At 40.9% G+C, this 27,242-nt stretch overlaps 1 protein-coding gene across 2 annotated transcripts; it reads left to right on the top strand.

Annotated features, from left to right (window-relative positions):
* The first annotated feature begins 974 nt into the window (after positions 1–974).
* On the top strand, positions 975–26,535 carry rubcn (rubicon autophagy regulator). 2 transcript variants are annotated; one of them, XM_080032616.1, is made up of 21 exons: positions 975–1,164; positions 4,447–4,600; positions 5,835–5,918; positions 7,148–7,307; positions 7,488–7,594; positions 7,765–7,990; positions 8,523–8,933; positions 11,235–11,327; positions 11,849–11,964; positions 12,115–12,313; positions 12,689–12,796; positions 13,670–13,744; positions 16,201–16,261; positions 16,512–16,644; positions 17,701–17,846; positions 18,674–18,738; positions 18,996–19,234; positions 19,787–19,848; positions 20,491–20,644; positions 20,824–20,917; positions 25,151–26,535. In XM_080032616.1, exons 1-21 carry the CDS (start codon positions 1,127–1,129, stop codon positions 25,285–25,287), a joined length of 2,862 nt encoding a protein of 953 aa, XP_079888742.1. In that variant the 5' UTR covers positions 975–1,126; the 3' UTR covers positions 25,288–26,535. The 2 variants fall into 2 exon arrangements, with proteins under 2 accessions (XP_079888742.1, XP_079888743.1); XM_080032617.1 differs by lacking the exon at positions 13,670–13,744.
* Positions 26,536–27,242: the final 707 nt, after the last annotated feature.

Genomic DNA, 27,242 nt, shown 5'->3' with positions numbered 1-27,242 from the left:
TATTTTTGCTGTCAAAAGATTTATAAGATTTTTAAGAAAGTTTAAAATATATTTATTAAAAAAAAAAACTCTCGTGTCCCAGCCTGGTCCCAGCGCCCCCCTAGGTTGTACGAACGCCCCCCAGGGGGCGGTACCGCCCCCGTTGAGAAACCCTGAGGTAGAGGTACAATTTGAAGTTTCCAGTGTGAAGTAGAAAATGGTACACCTCAGGGAAATGTGGGTGTTGCGAATAAATGGAGTTGAACATGCAGGGGACGAAATTTTATATTTTCAGTTGAAAAAACGAAAAGGGATGATTACTGAGTAGAAAAAATATATACTCATTTCAAACAGGGCAATTTTTTTCAAAGACAGTTGAAACACTTCCGTTATTCAGGACTAGCCTATATTTTAATTCCTGGAGAGAAGACATTAAATTGATAACATAGGGTTGACCTGGAAGCCAATACTGGAGTGCTATGAAAATTAATTTTGTCCAACACAAATGATTGCCATGTCACACAATATTATAGGCTAATCCCTCGTTGGTCATAGGAAACTCTATTATGAGCCTAGATTTGGAATTAATATTTGGAATTTAAGTTAAGTCAAAAGATAAAAGTGCAGACTTCAGTGAGCTATTATAAGGAATGAAAATTAACAGATCCATTGACAGATAGGCCTAATGCAGGTTGTGCAGTCTCAGTTCCTAGACACAGAATTGAATGCTCTGTTTGTGTACCCTGTCAGGTTAAACAGCATACTTAACGTATTCTCTGCTTTTACAAAACTGTTTTGCTTTCACAATTAATAAAGTCCAATAAAATATTCCACAGCATACTTCTGGAGTATGGTGAAAGTGTAGGAAGTGGCTAGATCCAGAAGATGGTAGTAATGCAACACTAACGACGCCAGCGGCAGTTAAATCTCCAAGAAGAAGAGGGAGGTACAACGCCACCGCCCACCTCCTGATGGTCATGAGGCCTCCGCTTGTGTTATGATCTGGTTATGATCGGCGGAAGACTCGATGTCCGGGTAACTATTAAGACCATACAACAGGGAAAAGTCCGGTTTCCCCTGAGTAAGACAGACGTAGCTATCAGGGAAGCTGGCAGCTTTGTACGGCACTCGATTCCGCCCGGAGGACATGGAGACCTCCGCGGAGGAAGAGGCGGAGGAGCGCAGGTGAGTGACATTCTAGGATGGGCTGCTTACCCGGCTAGCTGTGATAAATAATGACTGTCTGTTACACAACACAACTAGTAAACTGCACCACCGAGAACCCACTCGCTGGTAAACAATGATGAACAGTAATGAAAATTATTTTTCTCCTAGACAAAGCCGTTACGATAATGTTATGAAGTTAAAAACACCAATTGATACAACCAAAGACGGCTGAGGGTTAGCAGCGAAGCTAAGCTAATCTGACATGTCAAGGATTGACAGTTAGGAGAAAACAACTTTAGCTGCGAAGCTTGTCACCTTGTCCAGTACCAATTGTCAACTGCTAAACGGCGCACTGAAAGTTTGGTTGAGTTTGAGAAATTCGTACAGTAGTAAGTAAACCGCTGATTGCATTTACTAGACAGTGTTTAACAGTGCTAACTCTATCTCCTAGCTAGGTTGCATAGATAGGCTAGGTTGAACTAATGCTAACGCTAGCTGTCAAACCGAGTTCACATTGTGCAGGGTATTAGCACACACTTTAAATGAATAGTATGCTTTAAAACACTAGGGATTTAGCAAGCTAAAGTGCTTATTTATTTACTAATACTTAAACAAGCTGACAGTAACAGTAGACATTATATTAATTGTAGGTTTTTAAGTAGGAAGTTTATTTAGTAGCCTACAGCACGTTTCACAAAAGTGCTTGACAACAAGAGAAGACTAAAAATTCCTAACTACTTCAGGCGACTCCGAAAAATTCGCCTGAAGTAGTAAAATACATCTTTAAGTGAGTCAAAGACAAGTTTGAAAAATGGGTATTCAGTTGAGCTTTAAGATTTTATTTTTTACCACTACTTTTATTGTAATTGTGATGGGTGATTTTAACGTTGACTGGCTTTCTGGTGCCTCTGAATCTTTCAAAGAAATCTGTAGCAACATTAATCTTACCTTCACCACTTTGTAAATGTTTCAATTGTTTTTTTTCTCTTCTCTTCACTTGTTGTGTATTTGATGTATTTGCATTGAATATTTTGTATGTATTGTTGTTTTGAATTTGTTTTGAACTCGACGTCATTGAAAATGAGGGTCACCCCTCAATTGGTCTCTCGAGGATAAATAAAGTTAAATGAAATGAAATGATTGTTTTTCAAACACTAAAGCAATACATTATATAATACAAATACAAAAAAGCTTTTTTCACCCATAAACAGAATAACAGATTTCAATAATAGTAATAAAACAGACAACAAGAATGTATTCTTAAAACTACCTTTGTCCACTCAACATCTGTATCGATAGGTTGAGGCTCTGGAATTGTAGGGAATGTTCCTGCCAACACACATACATTAGTAGCATTTGTTGACAAAACAAATACTGGAAGAATTTTTTGTGCACTCCGATACCATCAATATTGTATCAGTGTATCAGAAAGTTGCATCCAGTCATGTACACTAATGATAGAAGATGAGCAAGGGATAACTTTATAGTTCATCTTTGTTTAAAGGTGCAGTGTGTAATATGACATCATTAAGAAAGTTCTACAAAGTTCTAGAATGCAACGCTCCCTGGGTAACCCCACCCCTTTAGAATAATAACAGAAGCTATAGTGGCCTTCAAGGACAAGAACAATTCTACATTTTAAACAATGCACCTGATGACATTCCAACTATGACACTTTCAAGATGGCGGCACTATGCCTTGGTCCAAAATATGCAGAAATATGGACATATATGAGACCCTTTCTAAGGGAAAAAATTATAATTCTAAACTTTTTTTTCAGCTATTATGCACTAAATTAAATGTACTTATGGATATTATAATTACTTTCTACAAAATCTGCTAGGAAATAAAACCCAAAATTCTACACACTGCAGGTTTAAGATCGGATGGTCAGATATTGTTTGTAGGGTAAACATATACTGAGGTTAACACACAAAAACAAACAAGGCGAGACAATACTCGTTAACCTCAATAAACTCTCTGAGCCTTGCAGAATTTCACTCCATGATGACACACACACACACACACACACACACACACACACACACACACACACACACACACACACACACACACACACACACACACACACACACGCTGCATAAATACATCATCAGGCTGTACAGTACATTGAGAATGTTCTGTAACATTCAGCCTGCTTAGTTTTTTCCATGTTACTTGATTTGATTAGTTGGTAGCTCAGTGGCCGAACTCGTGATGTTACTGAGCACTGCCACTTTCCTGGAAGAAAAGAGACTTGTTGTGTTCATAAATGTGCTATTCAAAGCGTTCACAACGTTTCCTTTCATCATTTTCTACATCCACTCAGCTTTTACAAAAAAATAAAGGCAATTTCACTTAGGCTTCATGATGACATTATCTAAGTTTATCTTGTACAAAACACAGTGGGCCGATTTGTTTCCTAGATTTGGTATCCTGGGGGGGCCAAAGTTATAGTACCATACAAAAACAACTCAAACTCAATGAATACACCTTCAAATGATGGTTTTCCCTAACAGCAGATTTTGTCCTAGTTGTTGCACTGATGTGAGTATAGTCTGAAATAAAGAGGAGATCCTGGATCTGAGCCAGCACTTTTTTGGAGGAACAGCTTTCCATAGTTGTGTTTTAAAGATTAGGTTTGACTCCCTGTGCACAGGACTTCTAACTTGTAGGTAGAAATCACGCACGCACACACACAGTCGCATGCACACACACACACACACACACACACACACACACACACACACACACACACACACACACACACACACACACACACACACACACACACACACACACACACACACACACACACACACACACACACACACACACACACACACACACACACACACACACACACACACACACACACACACACGCCAGAGCTCAGTTCTCAGTGCTCTTCCTATATGCAGAATATTGGATAATAATAGATATGCCTCATAAATATCATTATAGGTCACAAAGTTTTGCTTAAGAGCTGGGGAATGTCGGTTTCGTTTAATGTTCGATGAATTGCCCAGCCCTATTGTCTATTCATGTACATGTCTTATACTAGGATGTGATGATACTGCTGATTAATTATTGATGGTCAGCACTTCCTAGTTAGTCACCGAGTTCAGAGCCAGGTTATTGTAACTAAAATGCTGAAGACTTGAATTGTATTCTTGGTAAGAATGTTTTTCTTCCTGTGAGTAATTGTTCAAGGCACAACACTGCTAAAACCAGCACTTCTTGACCGCCTTCCCCATTCCTAACTCCCTCCCTCTCTCTCCTTCCTGTTTTGCCCTACAGGAGGGAGCACTGGAAGCTGCTGTCCAGCCTAAAGACCACAGTGGAGGGCCTTGTGTCCACCAACAACCCCAACGTCTGGTCACGTTACGGCGGCCTGCAGCGGCTCCACAAGGACATGAACAACATCCTGAGCCACGGACTGAAGAACGAGCAGGTCAGAACTCAGGCGATCTCACTGATGACACTTTCCCTGTTGTTTTATTGTCAGCACTTCCTAGTGCTGACAACAAAACAACACTAGGAAGTTCAGTTCAATCTATACATTGATTCCTTTCTGTGTGACCTCCAGCCAGCTCTGGCAAATTTGCAGATCTAAAGAAAGCATCTGATAAACCTTGACCTTTTAAAGTATGCATGCTTGTCCAATAGAAACCGTTAGCGAGTGAGAATGAAGGAGCCCTTGATTCAGAATCAGAAATTCTTTATTGATCCTCGGGGGGGAAATTTGTTTTTTTACAGTTACTCCAATTTCAGAATAAAAACACGTGAAAGAAACAAGGGTAACGTATACAGAATGTGCGTAAGGCCACAGGGTTTAACCAAGAATACAAATCTAACAATATGAAATAAGCATACGAAATATATAAGTAAGTAAGTTTGAACATTATTATAACATATGTACAAATATAAGTACTGGAAATAACTGGAGTATATATGACAAATGTAATATATCAGTGATTCTTGAGAAGTGGGACAAAACAGGGTGCAATGTTGAAAAAATACAAAACCCTATGTTTAAGCAAATTAAATTACATGTATGTATCCAACATATACTAAGCTACTGAGCTAAGCTTTGACACAACCTCCCAGCTTTTGTCCTTTTTATCAAAATGGGCTTTTTTGCTTGCCATTCCTTATTTTGTGTCAACACCGTCAGACACCAAAAACACAAATTAATTTTCCCTCAATTTATGCTAGACCCATGAGATGTATAGTGATCTTTTTCTGTTGATGATCGGTGCTTGTATGAACTACTTCAGGAAAATAAAATGATCGAAACATTTCAAATAACGTAGAAATTGTAAGTCTGTGGTGACATATCATGGTTGTGACGCAGGACTTTCAAGATTTGGAATGTAAAATATTCTAAAACTACAACACTTATCAAAGCTTGTCTGATTCTAATGTACTCTGCAGAGGTAGAATGTGACAAGAGGTCCTTCATAGTGAAAGCTGCCCCTTATTTTGGCTGATTTTCTTACATTTTAATGGATTGTCTGACGCTGGTGTCACGACCTCACCAGCTCTGCGGATTCAAGGGTGTTAACCACAATCTACAGTATCACACTATGGTTTTACTTTACGCTCTCCATAATGGCATATTGTGTTAAGTGAGGATGGTATTCTCAGTAACTGGGTCATGCTAACAGCTGGGTTTTGTGTTGCAGGTATACTACAAGAAGAGGGACTACTGGCCGTTTGTGTGGTGTGTCCGCTACATCAGCCCCCACCTCGCCTCGCACGTTGAACAGGTAAGGCCACTACTAGCCACATACAGGATGCACGTTTAGTCAGCACACACAGCTCTTCCATTTGCAATGGGAGGAAAATTCATGTGAACAAATGCCTTAACATTGCCACCTTGCGCTACGCTACGTATTTTACTCCCACAGATTAGGTAGCTGTTACATCTCATGTAACAGTGTAAGGTAGACTTACCCTGAACTTTTAAATTGTGAACTTACACACTCAGTACAGTTTTAGTTATTCCAAGAATATTTAAAAAATGTGTTAGTGGGAAAATCCGGAATGCAGCACTAATAATCATGTGATTAGTAGTAATCTCTATCAGCAATTAGGGCTTTGCTGATAAAACACTTAATTTAAGTAGAAGAGTATTAACATTGGCAAATATAATAATTACATCTATATAATCAGTATTGTAGCGTGTAGCCCTTGAAGCTTAAGAAAAATAAAAACAGGCTTACCCTGGTTCTTATTATTGTCTTGCACAGTAGTTATATTTATCTTTTAACAATGACTCATATTTTTGCTCGGTTTGCCTCAAAGCCTAAAACAATGTTGAAAGCCTTTGAGAACTTCTTAAGTTCACTGAGGGGCCTTTGTTTTCCACACCTTCTAACTCTGTTGAGAGTAAACCATTGTTCTTAATTTGGAAAGTACTGAAGCCTGGCTGCAAAGCAAGCAATGTATAATATTTGGATACTGATCACTTTTTTATATTTTGGAAATGGAAGATTTGTTTGTTTACTTCATGAGTCACCACAGCATGAGACTAACTGTTATTAAGCTCATACATTGTGTGGTTGTTGCTGTCTGCTTGCAAGACAAAATAGTTACAAAACAAAAGTTCTGTCTTTTGTAAAGCTGTAATGTGCAGTGTTCAATACATGCCAGCATGCTTACCTGACATAGTTCACACTATCAGATGCCCAGCCTCAACAGAGTCACTGCACTTCCTGGATATACATGCTTAAGAACAGTCCCTATTGCCATGATGTAATCAGGTGATCACATGATTGTTTTTTTATGTCTTACACACGGACAGCAGTGTGATTACCAACAAGGCTGTAGAAACAATAGCAAAGAGCCCATGATGCTGGCTGTCTTGCCGTTTAACTAATAAACAGATCAATAGTATATTTCGCTTTCCCCCTTACCTCTCTGCTCCTAATGTGCTTCTCTTTTACATTCCTTTCTTCCTCTCCTCACTTCTCTCTCTCTCTCTCTCCTTCCTCAGTTCAGTCACCTGGAGCCGGTGCTGAGCAGTGGGATGAAGAATGCGGGGGAAAGCTACAAGGCCGAGCGCTGGCTGCTCCACAGCTTGCAGGTTCACATGCTCTCAGTTCAGCTTAGACCCCTGCTCCGGCATCTAGGACATACACGAAAATACTACAATGGTAAGTCAAAATTCAATGTTGTGAAATGTAAACCAAACTAAGAAGTAGTTAAAAGTGACCTTTCTGCTCCCCATTTCCCTGATGGTTTGCTCCAGTCCTTCTGTATAACTTTCTCTGCACTCTTTCATTATTATCTTATCTCCACACCTCTCTCTCTCTCTCTTTCTCTGTCTCTCTCAGATGATGCCTTCCTGCTGAGTGAGCCCCATGTGACCGCCATGTTCCAGTGCCTTGAATCTTTGGAGCAGAATAACCCCAAACTCCTGGCTCAAGTAGACACAGTCGGGGTGGGTCTCTTGAAATTACTTGACTTTTTTTTGTTGCTCAATGGCAATCAGCTGTTGGACATCAATGTTTGTTGAGTGGTGTTATGGTCTTTATTGTATTTCTCATTTAACCTTATATAGAAGTATTTTACTTTTTATTTTTTCTAATTGTGTTCCTTGTCACCCACCAGCTGTCCCCTTTGAAGGGCCCATCATGTCTGGGACTGTTGAAGAGCCAGAGCCTGTGTGTGTTGCCAGGCGCTGGAGGGGCTTGGAGGAGCGCTGACTCAGCTCCCAGAGGAGAATCTCTAAATCGCAGACTCACCTTCTCCAACTGCTCCCTCCGAGAAGCAGTCGCCACCAGCCACAACTCTGGGAGCGCCATGGGAGCTGTATCCCAAAACAGCAACACCACAAGTGAGGAAAATGGGGAATGGGGACAAATGTAGTTAACGTGTAACGGGTTGTGAAAAATATTTTAATAGTTTTTCTCACACATCTCCATTAACAGTTAAATGTTGGACCAGACTTAATGTCTGAGGGTTGTACATTTCAGTGATTCAAATGAAGGAAAATGGTCACTGTTCCGTAATGGGCACATACAGGGACATGGTGGGTGGGGTTTGGGGATGGCTCCATGAATGCACTACAGTTTGTATGTGAATAGACCGACTGACTTAAGCATACAAAGGCCTGATTGTTCGTAGAGAAGGTCAGTTATTAAATAATGTGTCGATGCTGCCTCCAAAACTCCTGAACGCTGTGCTCTAGATAAAGATACAACTGTTTCCGATTTTGTTTTTCCCTAAACATTTTCGAACATTGTTTCAAAGCTTAGATTAACCTTGTTCATTCAGCAAAGCTTGAGAAACTAACAGGGACGTGACATATAAATAACGAAGCTTTTATCTCAATTCACCTCACCTTATCTACCCTTTTTCTTGTGCAGACACTACCTCTCCGGCCAGCAGCCTAGGCGCTCCCTGGGTGTGTGTGTCCGGTGTGGGGGAGATGGAGCGGGTTGTGACGCCCCCTCCTGGCCCTGTCTCCGTCCCGTGCATATACCTCACAGGGTCGTCCTCTCAGCCCTGCCTTAAGCCTGACGCCGCGGGGGACTCCGGTGATGGCGAATATGACGACGGCCCGGAGTACCTGGCTATCGGTAACCTGGGGCAACGCGGTCACCGTGACTCCCGAAGCTCCACCCCTAGCAGCGATCAGGGTGACGCCCAGGAAGAGTCTCTGCAGCCTCCGCCCCGACGCTCCTCTTTCTCTGAGGTCCAGAGGGGCCCGGGCCGGGGCCCCCGAGGACACACACGCTCCCTTTCCGACGCAGGTGTCAATCAGAAACTCAGGAATGGTAAGTGTAAATGTAGCTAACTCATGATGTGACAATAGCTGGGCTACCCCCTCCATCTATTGTGCACGTTTGTTTTGTTTGCTTTGAATTAGAAATGCTGAATTGAAAAGATTAAAATACAAGAAAGTAGCGGCTGTTTTGATTTATTTTTTCTTGATACATTCATCTTCTTTTGAATAAGTGTTAGCAGGAACATCAGAGTCTTCGTGTACTCAAAAGGTCTGCCAACATCTTTGTTTTATTAAAGTACTTTTGAAGTATTTGTGTATTCAAAAATGCAATGTTAGCCTCCTGCATGTTTAACCATGCATCAGATTTGGTATTATTGAGCATATAGTCCCAGTTTGACCTTTTTGGTACGTAATTTTAAAATCAAAGCCACCTCAGTTACAGGAAAGTGAATGTCACATTTACTGAAATGGTGAATTTGAGCTTTAAACAGTTTATTATTTGGTTTATTTATATCTCAAGGCAAAGATGGATTTTGAGGCTTCAGCTTCCTCATGGGTGATGGAAACATACCTGATAAACTATTTGCATTAAATGGAGAAATGTATACCTATACCTGCATAGTGCATACATATGTTTATTTGTAGCTCTTTAAGACATAAGTGACATTTTTCCTCAGAAGGTCTGAAGGTTTTAAGTGTTTCTGAATTAACCGCTCTATTCTGTTTGCTCACTGTTCACCTTCTTGGCTTGAGGTAATCTTTTCTCCCTCTGCTCTATCTCTTTCTTCTCCCTCTATTTACCGTTTGCGCAAAGGAGGAGGACAGCGAAAAATCACCATAATAATAGAAGATCCCGTAGCAGGTTGGCAGTGCAGTTCCACTGTGCTCCATCACTTGACCTCTCCCATCCCTACTTTCTTTTTTCCTCTGCATGCTGAGGAACTCTCTCCATCCCTCTCATTTCAAGTCCTGCCTTCAGATCATAACGTGCTTTTGGTTTTTTAATGTTTTTAAAAAAAAAAAATTTAAGATACTGTTTTGGCTTATGTTCATCAGGTAAAATTGGTCGAATGACCTCTCACATTTCTGAATTCACACATTTTTAGTGGTGCAACGGATCTCAATTGATACTGATCACCCCTTTTTGGCATGCACCAATGCATAGAGAAGGCCAGGCTAATGCCCGTCACATGCGTCGCCGCAATGTAGCTTTTCCGCTCGCGGATGCTGTTGGGAGCGCTTGTTGCCCGTGTAGTTTTCATATCCCCAAGTTTTTAGACTAATTAAACACCACACAATGAGCTTTAATAGAAATGTAAGTAAAGAGATGAGACAACAGAAACAGATTGGAAAAGAACAGGCAGCAACAAATCATAATCAGCTTTCCCAGTGAGTCATAAGAATCCAATCAAACTTACTATATTTCCTATATTAATTTTCATACACAAAAAGTCAGCATAGTGCTTTACATTATAAAATCATAGCCATGACCCCCCCCTCCCATACCCATCCACAAATAGAGCACTGCATTGCAGTTTGCTCAATAAATGTTTTTAAAATTTCTCTGTAGGGGAGACCGGGGGTAAGTCTAACACCTTTTGGTTACTTTAGGTGTCATTACTCAAAAACTATTTGGATGATTTATTCTTTATGTAAGTTATATGTTACTGTGCTATACTTACTTGTTAACAGAAATTGTATTTATTTTACAAGCAATGTAAGATGTCCTAGTAATACAAGAGTACAGTAATAGCTGCCATACTAGTCTTTCACACTTTCACAAGCATTTATTTTTAAGATATTTCTTTGTTTGTTGTTGATTTGAAAAAACGATCCTATCCATGAGTTTTGTGATCCATTGCATCCCTACACATTTTTCATAATCATTCAGTGTTTAAATGAAAGTATCATGCAAGTTAGATACAAACTGTGGGTTTGCGTTTAAGGATTTCCCAGAGTTAGTGAAAATGACGTTTTCCTGTATTTGTTACATATAAAATATGTAACTGCAAATAAAGTTCAGCTGTATGGAGTAAATAAATATAACATAAGCTTATTTTCAAACTAAATAAAATAATTGGATCACTCTTCTCTTTCTTTTTTTTCTGAAAAGGTCAGCAGTCACGTATTTGTTTCTGCATGCATACAATGAACCACCTGACCTGACCTCCATAGATTGTATTCATTGTTTGACACAAAGACATGGATAAAATGGAAACGGGCATTAACTTGCTTTTTGTATGAACGATGGCACATTTTCCTATCCATATTAAGGAACTCTGTATTTGTTTGAGTTATTCTGGCCTTTTAGGTGATAACAGGCCCTTAACATGGACTATCTGTCTCTTAGAATCGTCAGGAGATGGCAGCATGAAGGACTACAGCCCTTTCTCACCTCAGCGCAATGATACCAGCACCCCCAGTTCCCTCTTCATGGAGTCGCGTGAGTTTTCAGATTTTTCTGATCGGGATACTTAAATATGCACTTTTGCTGTAATGTCGTAGCTGCTGTTACGCTTTAAAATACGCGCAATAGTTTAATAAACTTTGCTCCTGTGATTGTGAGGTGTTTTAGCTAAAATGTGAGCAAAAGCAAACAAACAGGAATGCTCAATGGGAACGTCGCTAGTAAATCAGCTGATCCATAGACCTGACCAGGAAGGTTATAGAATGCTTGATGTTTTAATGGCCCCACTATTCAACATGAAGTTCAGCTTATCTGTCTGGGAATTTATGTCTAGGACAATCATTTATTCTGATAGCATGCAAATAGCTTTTTACTTGTACTGTTTTAACCAGATGGATTTCTAAACCAATAATTTATTTCGAAAGGCTAAACAGATTACATTAAAAATCCAACAGAAACATACTTAAGTGCAGAGAACACAATTCGTCTTTACTTTTTCCGTTGTATGTTTTTTGGTGTCATGTACTTTTTCTGTCCATGTATTTTGGTGTCTTCAGATGGGTCCCAGAACAGCAATGTACCAGATGGGATGTTCAGGAAGCCTTCAGAGGGTCAGAGCCTCATCAGCTACCTGTCGGAGCAGGACTTTGGCAGCTGTGCTGACCTGGAGAAGGTCAGTGCATCTCATGACTAGCTCAGATGAGTGTTGGTGCTCTGTACTACAATTCTGTAGATTAAGGTGTTGGAACTTACTCACATTACTGAATAGATAAAAACGAGTCTCCTTCTCCGATTGATTCATAAGTTTCTCTGTGCTCTGCAGGAGAACGCTCATTTCAGCATTTCAGAGTCCCTCATTGCTGCCATCGAGCTGATGAAGTACAACCTGCGACGTCAGCAGGAGTACGGCGAGGAGGAGGTGGACAGCGACTCTGAGATTCAGCAGCTCAAACAGAAGATCCGCTTACGGAGGCAGCAGATCCGACGCAGCCGCGTGCCACCCTGCGCCAGCTCCCAGCACAGTAAGATAACAGTAGCAGTGGGAAGCTGATAAATGGAAGAGAAGTCACCTGTACAGTTACACCATGTTGCAGTCAAATTTAATTTCTGCCTAGTGGGAGTAATAAAGGGATTGTTTTTCCTCTTTCATTGATGATTGCCCTGCCATCTTTCAACCATAATTTACATCCACTTTGCAGACAAAGTACTTCCCAACTTTCAGATTTTGACAAGCTTTGTCCATTAATGTATCGGAACGTCCATTAGACTAGACAATCCATTAATAAATTAAAATTTAACTGTTTTAATAATTTCTATACATTCCTCCTCATACGGGTCATTCTTGGATCTGTGATATTCTGATGGGAAGTTTTTGACTTTTGATCTCTGTCATGCAGCTTTCCACTCCACTGACAGCGGAGGCTCCAGAAGAAGCTCCCAGGATTCCTGCCATGGCCTGTCCGACTCCGACTCGGCCGAGGAAGTGGAGGAGTGCGAACTACGAGGTAGAGAGAGGGAATGAGGGAACATACAGAAAAGATTTGCAAAAGGGCAGTCGTTTGTTCCGCTAGCATCTTTTTTTGCGTCTGGTGTTGACTCTCAGAAATGTACAATTAGTTAGATACTTGTTCCATAGTTATTATTACATCTGAAACGTGAAGGAATCATCTGACAAATCCATCAATACAGTAGTCCGTGTGAATGGTATAGTGTCTGTTCCAGTCATAATTCACAACCTCATTATCTCAGTCGCTTCATCTTGCTCACCAAGCATGTCACATTTGACCATGTACCATAAACATGAAAGTGCAAAAGTCGCAGTATGATAGCCTGCAGTTATTTGAACTGTCAAATATTTTTATTAGTGTTACTATGAATACAGACCGTCACCTTACACTCTGCAAATCCAGGATTTATGTTTGTGATAACTTGATAGGGTGTGTTCGGTCTGATAAAGCTTGGTGTACTGCAGGAAGAGTTCACTAAGTCATTCTGAAACATTTTCCTCCAACTTAATTGAATAGATGTCAAATTCTGTTTTCTAATCTAATCATGCAGATAAATCTGATCATGTTTTGCTTTGATACTTTATCCTGGGTTGTGGGATCTCATATTTGCATGTTTCTTTATATATCAGTTGTGTTAATTTGTTTGCCTGTGTTTGTGTGCAACTGCACTTCTCAGTAATGCGGTGAGAGCATGCAATGTTTTTTTTTTTTTATCTCTAGGGGCTGTAAAACTGCATGATCCCCACATGTAGTGTTTCGGTGTGGTTCACTATATGTTTGCCTGTGACACCGACATACAGCTCTGTGGAGTGATGAAAATGTTTGTGCTTGTGGTGACGGTTGTGCTGAGTGCTAGTTTTTGTCTCTCAGATGGCTGCGAGGGTCAGTCCCTGCTGGCGGTGTCTCAGAACGGCCTCTCCCTGTCACTGGCCTCACTCTTCTCAGGTATCTGCAGGCAGCTAGACAGGCGGGGCCAGGCTCCACAGCCACACACACACACAGGCTGTTTACTGTGGAGAGGAAGCTGATGGCTCCACTCCAAACTGAGAATTTCTGCCCTTAATCCTTCCTGCTCAACTGGATGGCATTAACAGGCCATATACAGTTTATAGCTTATTGTTCTGTCTTTTTTAAATCATACTGATTGATTCTGTTTTAATCTTCCAGTTTATACAACTCTTATCAAAGACTGTTTAGGAATCGACAAATTCACTTTGTTAAAAGGGTGTGTACGCTTCTTTTTGTTTTGGTAAATGCATGGGCTGACTTTCACTTCTGATTCTGCATAACTATATGTAGATGCACTTGAGGTCATGCAGTATCAGTCAGCATTTGGTTTTGGGTGAATTTTATGATTTATTTTATAGTACCCGTTGGCCCAAAAGGAGGGTCTGGAAGTACCTGTTAAATGGAAATGTACATCATTTTGTACAGAAATCATCAGTATGATGGATAAAAGATAGGTAGAAAACCATCCAGGCCTGTATGTTTGCTGTGCTGAGGCCAACTACTTCAATTAAATTAATTTGTATTAGGCAGTTGATCAGCTGTCAATTACACGTTATTTCCCTTTTTTTGTTCAGTTGTTGGTAGAATGTTATAAAAGTAGAAAAGTTTATTTTTTCGTCTTGCTCCTTGGAATCCTACTAAGAAATCCATCTAAACAGGGCAGGGAGCACTGCAATTTTCAGTTTGGGAGTCGAGCCAGCTGCATCCAAACTTAAGCTGAATTGTGCACTTACTTGCCTGTTTTGAATTGGTGCTTGTTGCTCAGTGGTTTCGGTGCTGCGGTAGGAAAAATGTGCCTGTGGCTGATAACGTTGAGAGAAGCTCATGGGAGGAGATGAGCGAGTTAAAAAAGGACAACTGTGACTACAGGGATTATTCATTAATTAGTTCATTCAGTCATTCATCTCTCACTCCACCCCATTATTCATTATGTCCAATGCAATTCCAGTAAGACTGAGGTGTGATTGCTGCTGCTCACACACCCTTCCACCTTTTTATTCCTTTTAGGTGAAATAGTATTTGTCTCTCTTTCCAAAACTGGTATGCTTTATTTGTGATGGCAAATGATGATTTAATCAGTGGCACACTACTGACTACTATATGACCAGATATTGCTTCGGATTTTGGTTATGGCAATATTCTGATATTTATAAAATGTAATGTATGCAAATCGGTTGTAATGCCTTTTATAGTTTATATTGGACTGTTTAAGATCATTGAAACTAATAATGAATGCACCTGTCCAGCCTTATATAATCCCAAATTATTTATGCTTAATTGCATCCTGTAAGATTTAAACAAAATCAGTAAAACTAATCATAATAATCTAAAAGAAATGAACTAAACTTAAATCAAGCGTGATTGCATTTTGATACTGGATCAGGGGAAAATACAAATTGATAGTTCTGTGGCAGTAAATATCTCTGTGTACGTGTCCCATGCTAACATGTTCTACCTGTTTGACCGCCACAACCAAGTTTTTAATGATTGTTGGATGCCCTCTGAAAGCTCCAGTTCTGTCAAGATATTGGCACCAAGGAAACTCTTTAGATTAGCATTTACTAACTTCATTTCTAACAATTGGCGAAAACCCCCCTTAGTGTCCATTTGCTTGTGGCAATTTTGGTATTGATTATGCAAAGGAAGGAAAAAAAATGTCTTGCCCAATGTTAGCGATTCAATATTCCTCTTAATCTCAAACACAGCTCACCAACTGCTTTTTGACGTGTGCCACTGAAATATCATCCCTTTGCAATAGTCTGAATTTTGTTTGCAAACTGTTATTGCAAATTTAGAGATTAATCAGACTGATTATGGCAAATGATCTTCTCAGACTATTCAGGTCATTTGTTTAAAACCCTGCAGCAGCTGCAACTAACTTGCTCATCCTGCTTTTAAATGCTTCATAAGAACGTTGCCTGACTGTGAATCAGAAGGGCTCCGAATCGAACCACTATTTTATTTGAATAAACAAAAATGTTGATATTTGCTGCTACCAAACCTATTCTGCTTAATGGCTTTGCTTAAATGCTTTTTGTTTTCTTTGAATCCTTCTGGCGATCCTGCATGCTACCCCCTTAATTGAATCTAAAACATGCTTGAATTCAATCAAAGCAATATGTGTTATTTTAAAGACATTCAATATCAACCATGTACTTCAGTATCTTCAAGGAGAGTTTGTTTTCCACCATCCACCCTGTTACTGTTAGGACATTTAGCTTTGGAACTGTTTTGTCCAGACAAATTCCTCCATCTGCAGTTATTTCAAATTCTACAAATCATAAAATCTGTAAAAGTATCAACGACCGGTGGATCTAAAGGTCTACTGCACTGCGTACACTGCTCCTAAGTGGTTCAATCTCTTTTTATTTTACTATTGCTGTGTTTTCCAGATGCAGACATTAAGCGCAGCGTAAGCTCCAGCGGCAGGTCTTTTCTCAGCTCAGAGTCCATGTAAGTAGCATAGCCACATTGCTTTGGTCTCTTTGGAGTGAAATATGGACAGTACATTAGGTTTACTCACTTAACATACACAGAAATTAATAACGCATTGGTGAAAGACTTCACCTGTGACTTTCATCTAAAAAACAAATAGAAATGAGCAAGTTTCCAATTTTTTATTTTGTGAATTTGTGAATTAGCTTCAAACAGAAAAAAAGAGTGTTTTCAAAATATATTCTGTCTTTCTTTGTGTATTTTTCAGCTCTCCATCCTTCCTCCAGTCTAACTCTGCTGAGTCAGTAGCCATGGGTCTGCTCCGGCAGTTTGAGGGCATGCAGCTTCCTGCAGCGTCGGAGCTGGAATGGCTGGTCCCAGAACACGACGCTCCACAGAAGGTACACCATCTGACTGAAGTGAAGGTTTTAGCAGAATACCTGGGGCCTCTACGAATAGTCCAATCTCCTAACCTTTAAGCCTCCTTTCCTATGCCTTCACCCTAAACGTCATCGGGGTTAAGGAGAGATGTAAGGTGCCTCCTTTCGAACATAGGAAAAGACAGCACTGTTTCAAATTAATTCGACTCCACTTTTCCTAACCGACGTCATTGCGCGACGGCGAGTATTGCTGACGTGAGTCACTAGCGTGAAACAACACTATTTTCCGTAAATGGACTACAACAAGCGCTCGTTTGATCCATGCGTTCTTTTCATATTGATTTTAATGAGGTTGTCGCCAACAGAATGAGAATCACTTAGATTGGACTTGGCCAAGGGGAATATTTAAGGCCACTTGAATCCCAATTCACATGTGAAAAAAAGAGGCTACACATATGTTGATGTTGAAATTAATTGCCCCCAGTAATCTTCATTAAATGTGAAGTTGGCATTTTATTTTCTTATGGTGTAAATTATGTGCTACGAAAATAACTATTATGATGTTGGTCTTTTATGAGGTCTTTATTATCTTTATGGGGCCGGGGGGTATTTTGTTTTAGCCGAGTTAAATCTTCCTCTCTTCTCTTCTCCTCTCTTCTGTTTTACCTCTCGTTCCTATTTGTGTAGAGTCGGTAAACTCCGGCGGTGGTCTGTTGCTTTAACCACTATCTCCTTTCCTTTCGCATAGGTTGGTCAGGAGTAACCTATGCTAAAGGAGGGTTAAAGGATGCATCGAGGCTCCTTTCCTAAGCATTTTGAGAATTCAAACCACCTATCTGCCGAGTACTTCCGGGTCATCTCGTTAGGAAAGGAAATTTCCTATGCAAAAAAGAGAATCCGTAGAGGCCCCCGTTCTCCTCGCTACACAACTGTACTTTGACCTCACTCACTCACTCACTCACTCACTCACTCACTCACTCACTCACTCACTCACTCACTCACTCACTCACTCACTCACTCACTCACTCACTCACTCACTCACTCACTCACTCACTCACCTTCTTTGCTCTCTCCTAGCTGCTGCCCATCCCTGACTCCCTGCCCATCTCGCCTGATGACGGCGAACATGCAGACATCTACAAGCTGAGGATTCGTGTCCGAGGCAACCTGGAGTGGGCGCCGCCTCGACCGCAGATCATCTTCAACATTCATCCCGCTCCCAAGTCAGTCCACACCAGGGTTTACCTGCCCTCAATAACTTTTATTTTGTTTAATCCGCCATTCACTTGTTGTTGTTACTTTTTTCAGGATGCGTACACACAATGGAGCTCTGGTATTTGCTAATGAAATGCTTATTACAGCAGAATTGTTCCGGTGAACCTGCAGGAGTTTAAATCCTAAAGGCAGTACTTTTCGGGTTCAAAAAATAAATATCATCTTGAATTAAATTTGAAATAGTTTTTAATACTTATTTTCTGATTCTCATATACACAAACTAGCAAAAGCGAAAGGCCATCATAAATCGCTGTAATGTGAGATGTTTTGAGCTCTGAAATATGGTTGTATTTCTAAGTAGGTGGTTTTGACATAAAACTGTTTGTGTTATTTAATAATGATCATAGACCATCCTTGACCCAGTTCATCATTTCTAAATCTGTACGTTCCCTTTTAATAAAAGTAAGAATCAAATCAAATCAGTTTTATTTGTATAGCCCAATATCACAAATAGATATTTGCCTCAGTGGGCTTTACATTCCATACAATATGATATACAATATGACACCCTGCCCTTACACCCTTAGCTCGGCTGAGAAAAAACTCCCAGTAAAAAAACCCTTTACCGGGATTACATTTTTTTTTAAAGAAATCTCAGGGAGAGTCGACAAAGTAAGGGATCCCTCTCCCAGGACGGACATACTGCAATTGATGTCATAAGTAGAGAAAAATCACGAGGGAATTTGATCATTGACCAGATGTTTACATGGTAATACTAAAGTAAAGTGCAAAGAAATAAAATGTACGTTACCTACACATTTTCTTTGTCTATTAGGAGGAAGATAGTTGTGGCTAAACAGAACTACCGCTGCGCTGGCTGTGGCACCCGCATAGACCCAGGTATGACCTTCAAATCCCAGAAATACTTCTGTAAAAGCAGATAATTTTTTGTATTTTACCGGATTTAACAGGTGTAACTACGTATATTACACTATATTATTTCTGACTTGGTCAGCCTGCCCAAAAATGTGTGATTTCCCTTAATGTATAGATACGCTATGTAGAGATAATTTTTACTTTTTGTTCTAAGAAACAACGTCATTCTAAATTCTTACTCCTAACCCTCTGGTGTTTTCTGCTGCCTGTCTACACACCAGATTATATCAAGCGACTGCGTTACTGTGAATACCTCGGTCGCTACTTCTGCCAGTGCTGCCATGAGAACGCCCAGGCGGTGGTTCCCGGCCGAGTGCTGAGGAAGTGGGACTTCAGCAAGTACTATGTCAGCAACTTTGCCCGGGACCTGCTGAGCAAGATCGCTGGAGACCCGCTGTTCAACCCCAACGACATCAACAGTGGCCTGTACAAGAAGAACAAAGCTCTGGAGGCCGTCAGGGTGAGCACGCAGGCAGCAGCGGGTGGGAAGTTAGAACATACTGAGAACTGCAAATTTGGCTGTGGCAAGTTTTGACCAGTAACTACTGAAACCCCCCCGTGATGACCAGTTTCAAGCACTTTTGCTTGATAGTCTAAAAACCACAATGCTATTTTTCAAACAAGAGTCAGGCTAATTATATTAAATGTGTAATATTATGTTATTTTGATTTTGTGCATGTGATGTTAACATTATATTAACATGCATAATAACAGTGTGTGTATCCTGAATAAAGGGTGAGACCGCATTAAACATTTTCATTGATTGATCATTTGGTACAGAGTTGTTTTTAAAGGTGCTCGGACCTACTGGCAAATAGAAAGAGGGAAAATATGAAACTTGTCCTTCTCATTCAGCTGACGGGGACACTAAATATCAAACATTGCTACAGCGCAGATGCTGTAACTTCTGGAAAAGGCTTTCCTGATCCTTCTGCCATGTATTAGACTGTGTGTTTGTCAGTGGATGTAAATGTATCAAGATAATGATATTCCCATTGTGTCATTGTTGTAGGTTCTGCGGGTGCAGCTGTTTCACATGAAAAACCTCTTCAAGACCTGTCGCTTTGCTAAAGAGTAAGATGTTTTTGTTTTTTTATTTCTGTGTGTAGCGGCTTTCCAGTAAGTTACTACGTTGCATGTTGGTTGTTTGTTCTGACGCGTGCCTATAGCCTCTAGTTAACAGTTTGGTTAACGTACGAAATGTCCACTCTTTCCAGTAGTTCATAATGCATGGTTTATTTACATATACTTAAAGTACGACTTGAACATTCGACTTAATACACTGTTGACCTGTTAGCTCCCTTAGCACGGTCGAAAACTATTTTGCCTCCTGATATGCAAGCACGGCTGGCGTCTGCTACACCTAATTAGTAACCTATCCATCCGGTACGGTCCCGCCGCCTGGCGGTCAAGTAGTGCATTTACAAACAATACAAACAAACAAGAAAGAGGGTCAATGGCTCTTACACTGTGTGTATGTTTTTCTTTTAAAGTTTCGCAATCATTTCAAAATCTTTGTGTACAAAAGTATCCTCACTGCAAATACTGAAATCCCCAGTGTGTGTGTGTGTGTGTGTGTGTGTGTGTGTGTGTGTGTGTGTGTGTGTGTGTGTGTGTGTGTGTGTGTGTGTGTGTGTGTGTGTGTGTGTGTGTGTGTGTGTGTGTGTGTGTGTGTGTGTGTGTGTGTGTGTGTGTGTGTGTGTGTGTGTACCTCAGGGTACTGGACCAGTTCGACAGCTTGCCTGGTCATCTGACCGAGGATCTTCACCTCTTCTCCCTCAATGACCTCACTGCGGTGCGCAACGGGGAAATGGCTCCCCGCATGAAAGAGCTGCTTAAACTTGGTACCATGCACGTAGCTGGCTGTGTGGTAAGTGAACAATGGCCCATCTCTTATCTTATCATTGTTATTTTTTTATAACATGGAGTGCTTTTACAGATAATTTATTCCAGTGATAAAACAGACGTGAAGTGGGCTGTGATAGCGAGCTGTTGTCATGTCACCAAATATCCCAATTTTAATGGAAACATCTGTCCACTCCTCTCCAGCTGTGCCAGGCGAAGGGCTTTGTGTGTGAGTTCTGCGGCAACGACAAAGACATCATCTTCCCCTTCCAGCTGAACAAGTGCCAGCGCTGCGAAGGTGAGCCCTCTCTGCAGGTGGCAGGCCTTGGTGGCACGAGAGCCCCCTCCCACCACCCCTCTGTTACACTGTCCTGGAGAGACTGGAAGATCTCCCATCCTCGTAGGCTGGCGCGAGCCCTGTCTAGAGACCGGAGAGAGGGGGAGGGAGGGGAAGGGGAGCATTTAAATCTAGACGTGGGTCAGGCCGTACAGAGTGCAGATCGTGAAAGGCTTGACACAGCAGAGGAGAGACGGGATAGAGGGGGGATATTTCACTCTTTCGTTCCTGGAAAACTGGCGAAAGCTTTCTCCTCGAGTAAAGGCAACGAGGGAGAGCAGGAGCTGACGGGAGGAACGGAGTCAGAGAGGGAGGAGGAGGAGACAAATGAAGGAGGAGCAGAGGGAGGAAATGTTCAACATGGGGAGCTGTATAGCAAAGAAAAGATGAATAGTAAGGAATGTGGAAATGGGCATAGAAAAAGGGATATGGTCAACCTATCAAATGTTCTTCACTTAGACAGGCTGAAGAAGGGCATCTCAAAAAGAGAAAGGAGTGACATTGAATCAGGCAGCAGCATGGAAAGTCTAGATGAGGTAGGGCAAGAGAGTAAAAGAGGCTGGATGCTGTCAGGCCTAGCGAGTCTCGCAAAGGGTTTCACAAATAGACAGAGAACGGCTGAAGGGAAAACAGAAGTGAAAGTGGAAGAGTCAGTGAAAAGATCTTTGGAGAGGGTAGAGGTAGCGGAGGAAGATGGTAAAATTTCCAACAAAGGCCAAACTGAAGCAACTGACCTAGAAACATCCGTTGTGGAAAATGTCGGCAAATTGACACTTTTAAAATTGGCCGTTCTCTCCAGAGGGAGGAGCGCGGGGGAGCAGGATAGAAGTGGGGAGAGTGACGGGAAAAGGGAAATAGATGCGGAGGAGGGAGGCCAAGGAGAGCCACCCGTCATAACCAGGACAAACTGGAGAGGTCGTAAAACTCGCAAAGCCAGGAGAGTCACCAGGGGCGGGAAGATGAGGGAAGGGACTGAAAAGGAGAGCAAGGCAGAGGGTGAAGAGAGTGCAGAGACTGATGAAGGCTAATGTAGACAGTACTTCAAGTTGCAAAAAGCTAAGAAATGCTGTGTCCTTAAATCCCAAACAATTGGAGAACCTGATCTCAAGTCAGATTAGAATCAGCCAGGTTAGACGACATTAAGTGACGAAAGGTCAGTATTTGATTGATCTGCCAGAGAAAACAGTCTCTTGTATTTGTCAAGATACTGACTGATTGATAAGTTAGAGGGATAAGAGGGTTTAAGTTTAATAATGTCAAGCAAAAGTATGGAGGTTTACGGAGGTTCTACTTTTCCTCTCTACATGTTTTAGCAGCATGTTTAGCCTGCAGATTTTAAATACTTGGTTGTAGGTGCATCTTTTTAACAACTTCTCGGCAGTTATGTTTACAATAAACTGTGTGCCCACTGTATAACTGTATTTTAGTAATTAAGTAAAATTAAAGGAACGGTTTAATGCTATAGGAAATATGCAAATATTCGCTTTGTTGGAAATAGATTAAGATTAATACACCTGTCACTTCTTTATGGTAAATATCAAGCTAGAGCCAGAAACTGGTTAGTGTAGCATAAAGACTGAAATTCTTCCTGTTTGCACCGCTAAAGCTCACAAACTAGAATGCTATGTTTTGGTAATCCTTACAAAAAACCTAAGTATAAAAACATGTTAAATTACAGTTGGACTCTTGGCTGACTTCCTCCTGGCTCTAGCTTCATATTTAGCTACTTGACAGATTGGACAATGGCACTGTCTGTTTCCCAAATGCCCAAGCTATTCCAAGAAATGTTTTAACATTTTCAGATTAATTGTACAGTCCTGCTTTTCTGTATCTGCTTCCCTCTTCAAACATTTCACAACCTTTTATCCGTCTGGTTTCCTAGACATTTTCTTGTTCTGTTCCCACTTGGCAAAGAGCTCCTTGCACAATAGTGGTGTTGGTGTTTCTTCGTTATGGTCCTGCTATTTTTGCACAGTTGCAGAACTGGTGGAGAGTAGATACATGGCAGCTATTGGGTGGTGGCTTTGATTTCACAGGTCAGTGTTTCCCTCAGAAAATGTCTTAGTCAAGGTGGTCACTGCCCCGTGTCAGGGGAGGTGCGGCGCCGCGGCGAAAATTTTAGGGGTATTTTGCTCAAAGATGCCAATGCGCCGTAAAGAAATAAACAACTGTTTATTTGAATACAAAAATAAAACAGACACTGACCTTACAGTTGTGCAATTTTGTTTGCTATGTGCAGGTACAAATTATGTGTAAACGTACAGACAGTACAAAGCACAATTAAAGAAAACTTCTACTGTTTTGGTGCAATACTATACAGACACACTAAATACAAATAATGGACCATACATTTAACATGTGTATGCACATCAAAGTGCAAATACAACTTTTTAAAGTTCCTTTTTGGGTGGGGGCTGTTGTGCGATTAATGATTATTTTAAGCCTACTTGCTTGATTTATTTTTAAATACAGAGGTCGTTTTGGAACTTGTATTTCCCAATTTAAAACATAAAAATAAAGCAGCATTACAAATTCAGAAAATAAATCTTCTTGGCCTACACTAGCATGCTGTTTGAAAAATAACTTTAAATAATAAATACAATTTGTTTTCCCCTTAAAATGACTAAATGCATTTCAAAGACAGTAGGCCTAGTTTGGAACTTCTGTAAACACTTACTGAAACTTGCCTGGGCCATCACTCTCATGCCTTCTTCAAACTTTTCTCTGTGCTGATAGGTTGTGTTGCCACAGTGATGTGGAGTCTTAAACTATTCTAGCTTTGCAGAGCACTTCTTTCTGTTCAGCTAAATATCCCCATAGAACTGCACTGCGTTTATTATCGCCACCAGTTAAATCTCGGTTTGCTTCTGCTCGTTTAACTCTCCCGCGTGTATGCCGTAGTCGCGCGCGGTGCGGTACGGTCGCGCGCGCGCGCGCGCAAAGCGGCAGACACAGAGCAGCTGATAGAGAAACGCTTGGAGACACATGCTTTTTACCGCAAATCGCGGCCTTTCGCGCAGTTATGACCATGCACAACACACACATCGCGCTTGCTAGTACATTAATTGTGCAGCACAAAAAAAAAAAAAAATTAAATAATTTTTTTTTTTTTTTGGGGGGGGTCGGTTGGTAGTCAAGGCGGGAGGCTGGCGTTGCTAAGGCGGCCACCTTAGCTATAAAGCGCTGGGGGAAACACTGCAGGTGCTGGCGTGTTAAGCTCAATGATATTGAAGCTGTCGTCAGTGGCTTACTGTAGCTGTACTGTCTCTGAGCACATGAGTTTGTAGCACTTTCGCCTTGGCCTTAGGAATGGCTGATGATGCCAACGTGATGTACAACTCTTAAAAGTTCAACTTTGGTCATTCATTTCAGCTTGGACGTAATGTAAAAGTTGTCTGTTACACGTGTTCCCCCTGAGCCAGCAGAGTCTGTTTTGGTTCCACCCAATCACTACTTAAGCTTGAAATTCGCAGAAGTAGTGTAAGTTTCATGTACAAGTAGAATGGTCCTTCAGCTCAGAGGAAACATTGACCTGGTGTCACACTGCCTATAGGATTGTTCTTAAGTTATTTAGGCTTTTGCAAAAGGAAGTATGGTAGACATGTGTCCGAATGAATGTGTTATTTATTATTTTAGTTGATTTTACATCTGCCTGCTATTATTTAAACTTCATCTTCATGTCAACATGAAATAAACACTTTTTTCAAATTTGAGTTGCCTGTCATTTCATCTTTCATTTCATTTTATTTCATCTTATCATTTCATAAATTATTTCAGATTGATTATACAGTCATGTCTGTTGGAGCCTTTAGTTAAGACATTGAAAAGTTTTAAAGCACACTGCTGGTCTCTTGGAGAAACGGGATGCGTCCAAACAGGATTAGGGAGTGGTGTGTGTGTGTTTCCCAGGATATCGGCTTCCTGGCATACCTGCCTCCTCCTGCCTTCTGCCTTGCTGCCTTTAACATCTGCCTCTTTTATACTCTCCTCCTGACCCGCCCTCCGTCATGTCTGACTGTGATAGGCTGTTCTGATAAAACACTTTTACTGTCAGTGAACTGGTTCAACAGGTCCAATGTTTGTGCTCAGTTGTTTGGTTTAGCAGGCAGACGCTGCTCTCTCTGATACGTTTGTATTGTAAATGCTTCGTCGCGTCACTGACTCTTTTTTGTTGTGATATTCCCTTTCTTCCAGAGTGCCACGCGTGCTACCATCGCAGCTGCTTCAAGACGGGTAAAGACTGTCCCCGATGTCAGCGTCTGGCAGAGAGGAGGGAGAGGATGGCGCGCAAAAACATGGAGGAGCAAGAAGACGAGGGAGGTGGGACGTAGTGCTGCTGGGGACAGAAGAAACTGAGAGAGACAGAGAGATCAAAGAAAATGAGCACAATGTGACCATGATTGTAGTGACTAGCCACCTCTCTTTCCGTTCCAGTCCTGTCAGACCTGGGTGACAATACTCGCTGCAAACACTTTAAAAAAAAAATAATAATCTCTGTCTGTTGTGCTTTCAGTTTTCATGTGAGTCGTCAGCAGGAGCATGGTTACTTTTTATTTCAGAATCATTACATAGTGTGAGCCAAGCCCGTTTCATACATTCACTTTATTTTATGAGATTTTCCATGAAAATGTAATTAATTGTACAGAGAAATGTCTCCCTATTTGTTTTAAGGGAATATAGCTTTAAAACATCCTCGTCATTTAAAATAATTGAAAGTAAAACAATCTTATTATTTAATACATGTCCTTGTTTCTGACATATTAATATAGCATTTGTATATTCCTGATTTTTGGCGACACCTAGTGGAAGGATAAAACTGTCTTTGGGGCAGACAATGATCCATGGTGGGAACAGTTTTTTTTTAACCAATTTCCTCCCTTTCCTACACAGATTTGTCACTCTCCAGAAAAGTTCTGTAACAACATTCAGGGGTTTTGACGCTAGTCATGTTGCAGAAACGTGTGAAAAGTGCCTGAGATTCACTTAACCTCTTGGCGCTTGGTTCCTCTGTGGCAAAAGAGATATATTCCAGATAAAAGTTGATCAAAAAAAGTATTTGCTCTGACTATTGGACCCAGGTTTGATGTTCCTCTTAGAATGCAGCTTCTGGCAACTTCTTCAGCCATGGTGATTTTATTGGCTCCTGGCTTAGCTGAATTTAGTTTTTGTGATTTCAAATGGCAGGATCTATTAAATCTATGATAAAACAAATAAAAAATGTAAAAGTAAGTAACGGTTTAGATCTCTTTTATGATTGGATATATTTCAGTGCAGATGCTGTTCTTTAGCAATCCTGCAATTAATGTTAAGATTTTAGTTTTAAATAGAAAATGTTATATTTAATATATTTAACACATTTGCTTTTCCTCGCGCCTGACTGTCCAGTTTTAGGCTATTTTAGCCACGTGTATGTGCCTCTGGGACCAATGAACTTAGAGCTGGAGTTACATTTCAAAGTGAAATTTCTAGAAGGACTAGACTTCCAAAGGTGGTTTCATAGTGATTGTTTCAAGTATTTTAAATGAAACTGAAAATGTTCCCTTTTTGTGCTAGTGTGTGTGTGTGTGTGTGTGTGTGTGTGTGTGTGTGTGTGTGTGTGTGTGTGTGTGTGTGTGTGTGTGTGTGTGTGTGTGTGTGTGTGTGTGTGTGTGTGTGTGTGTGTGTGTGTGTGTGTGTGTGTGTGTGTGTGTGTGTGTGTGTGTGTGTGTGTGTGTGTGTGTGTGTGTGTGTGTGTGTGGGGGGGGGGGGGTTATTGAGCTGCGTGATTAAGAGAGAGATTGTGTGTGTGCATGCACATGTCCACCTGCTGTACTTGCGGCCATGCACAAATGGTTGGCACTTGCCTAATCAGCACTTGCCTGTTTTCTAATGTTGTCGGTTTTGGAATAATAGAGTCCAGTTAATTGCACTGAACCTGTCTGTTGCTGTTGTTGGAGGGGTGAGTCGGGTGTCACTCTTTGGGTATTTTCCTGATGTTTTTGTTTTAATCGAGAACAATTTCCCCCCAAAAGTGTTTAACTATTCTTTCAAAACGAAGCAATATCAACTTGTGAACTTTTATAGTCTTCATGTGTAAACCAGGTGTGAGGGGAAATGTATGCCATCTTCAATGTTGGGAAGAAAGTTGTGAGAAAACAAAAATGGCAACCCACTGATTTAATCCACTGCAGATATGAGATATTTTTCCAATTTAATAATGGATTACATTCCATCCTCACGTCCCTAAGCATTCAGACGTGTGTTAAAAAGAGTAACCTGACACATGTCGTCAGTTTTAACCATGCTG

This window comes from Ammodytes marinus, assembly GCF_949987685.1.
Source record: "Ammodytes marinus genome assembly, chromosome: 8".
In the NCBI taxonomy this organism is placed as follows: domain Eukaryota; kingdom Metazoa; phylum Chordata; class Actinopteri; order Uranoscopiformes; family Ammodytidae; genus Ammodytes; species Ammodytes marinus.
This window is presented reverse-complemented; position numbering and strand designations above follow the sequence as displayed.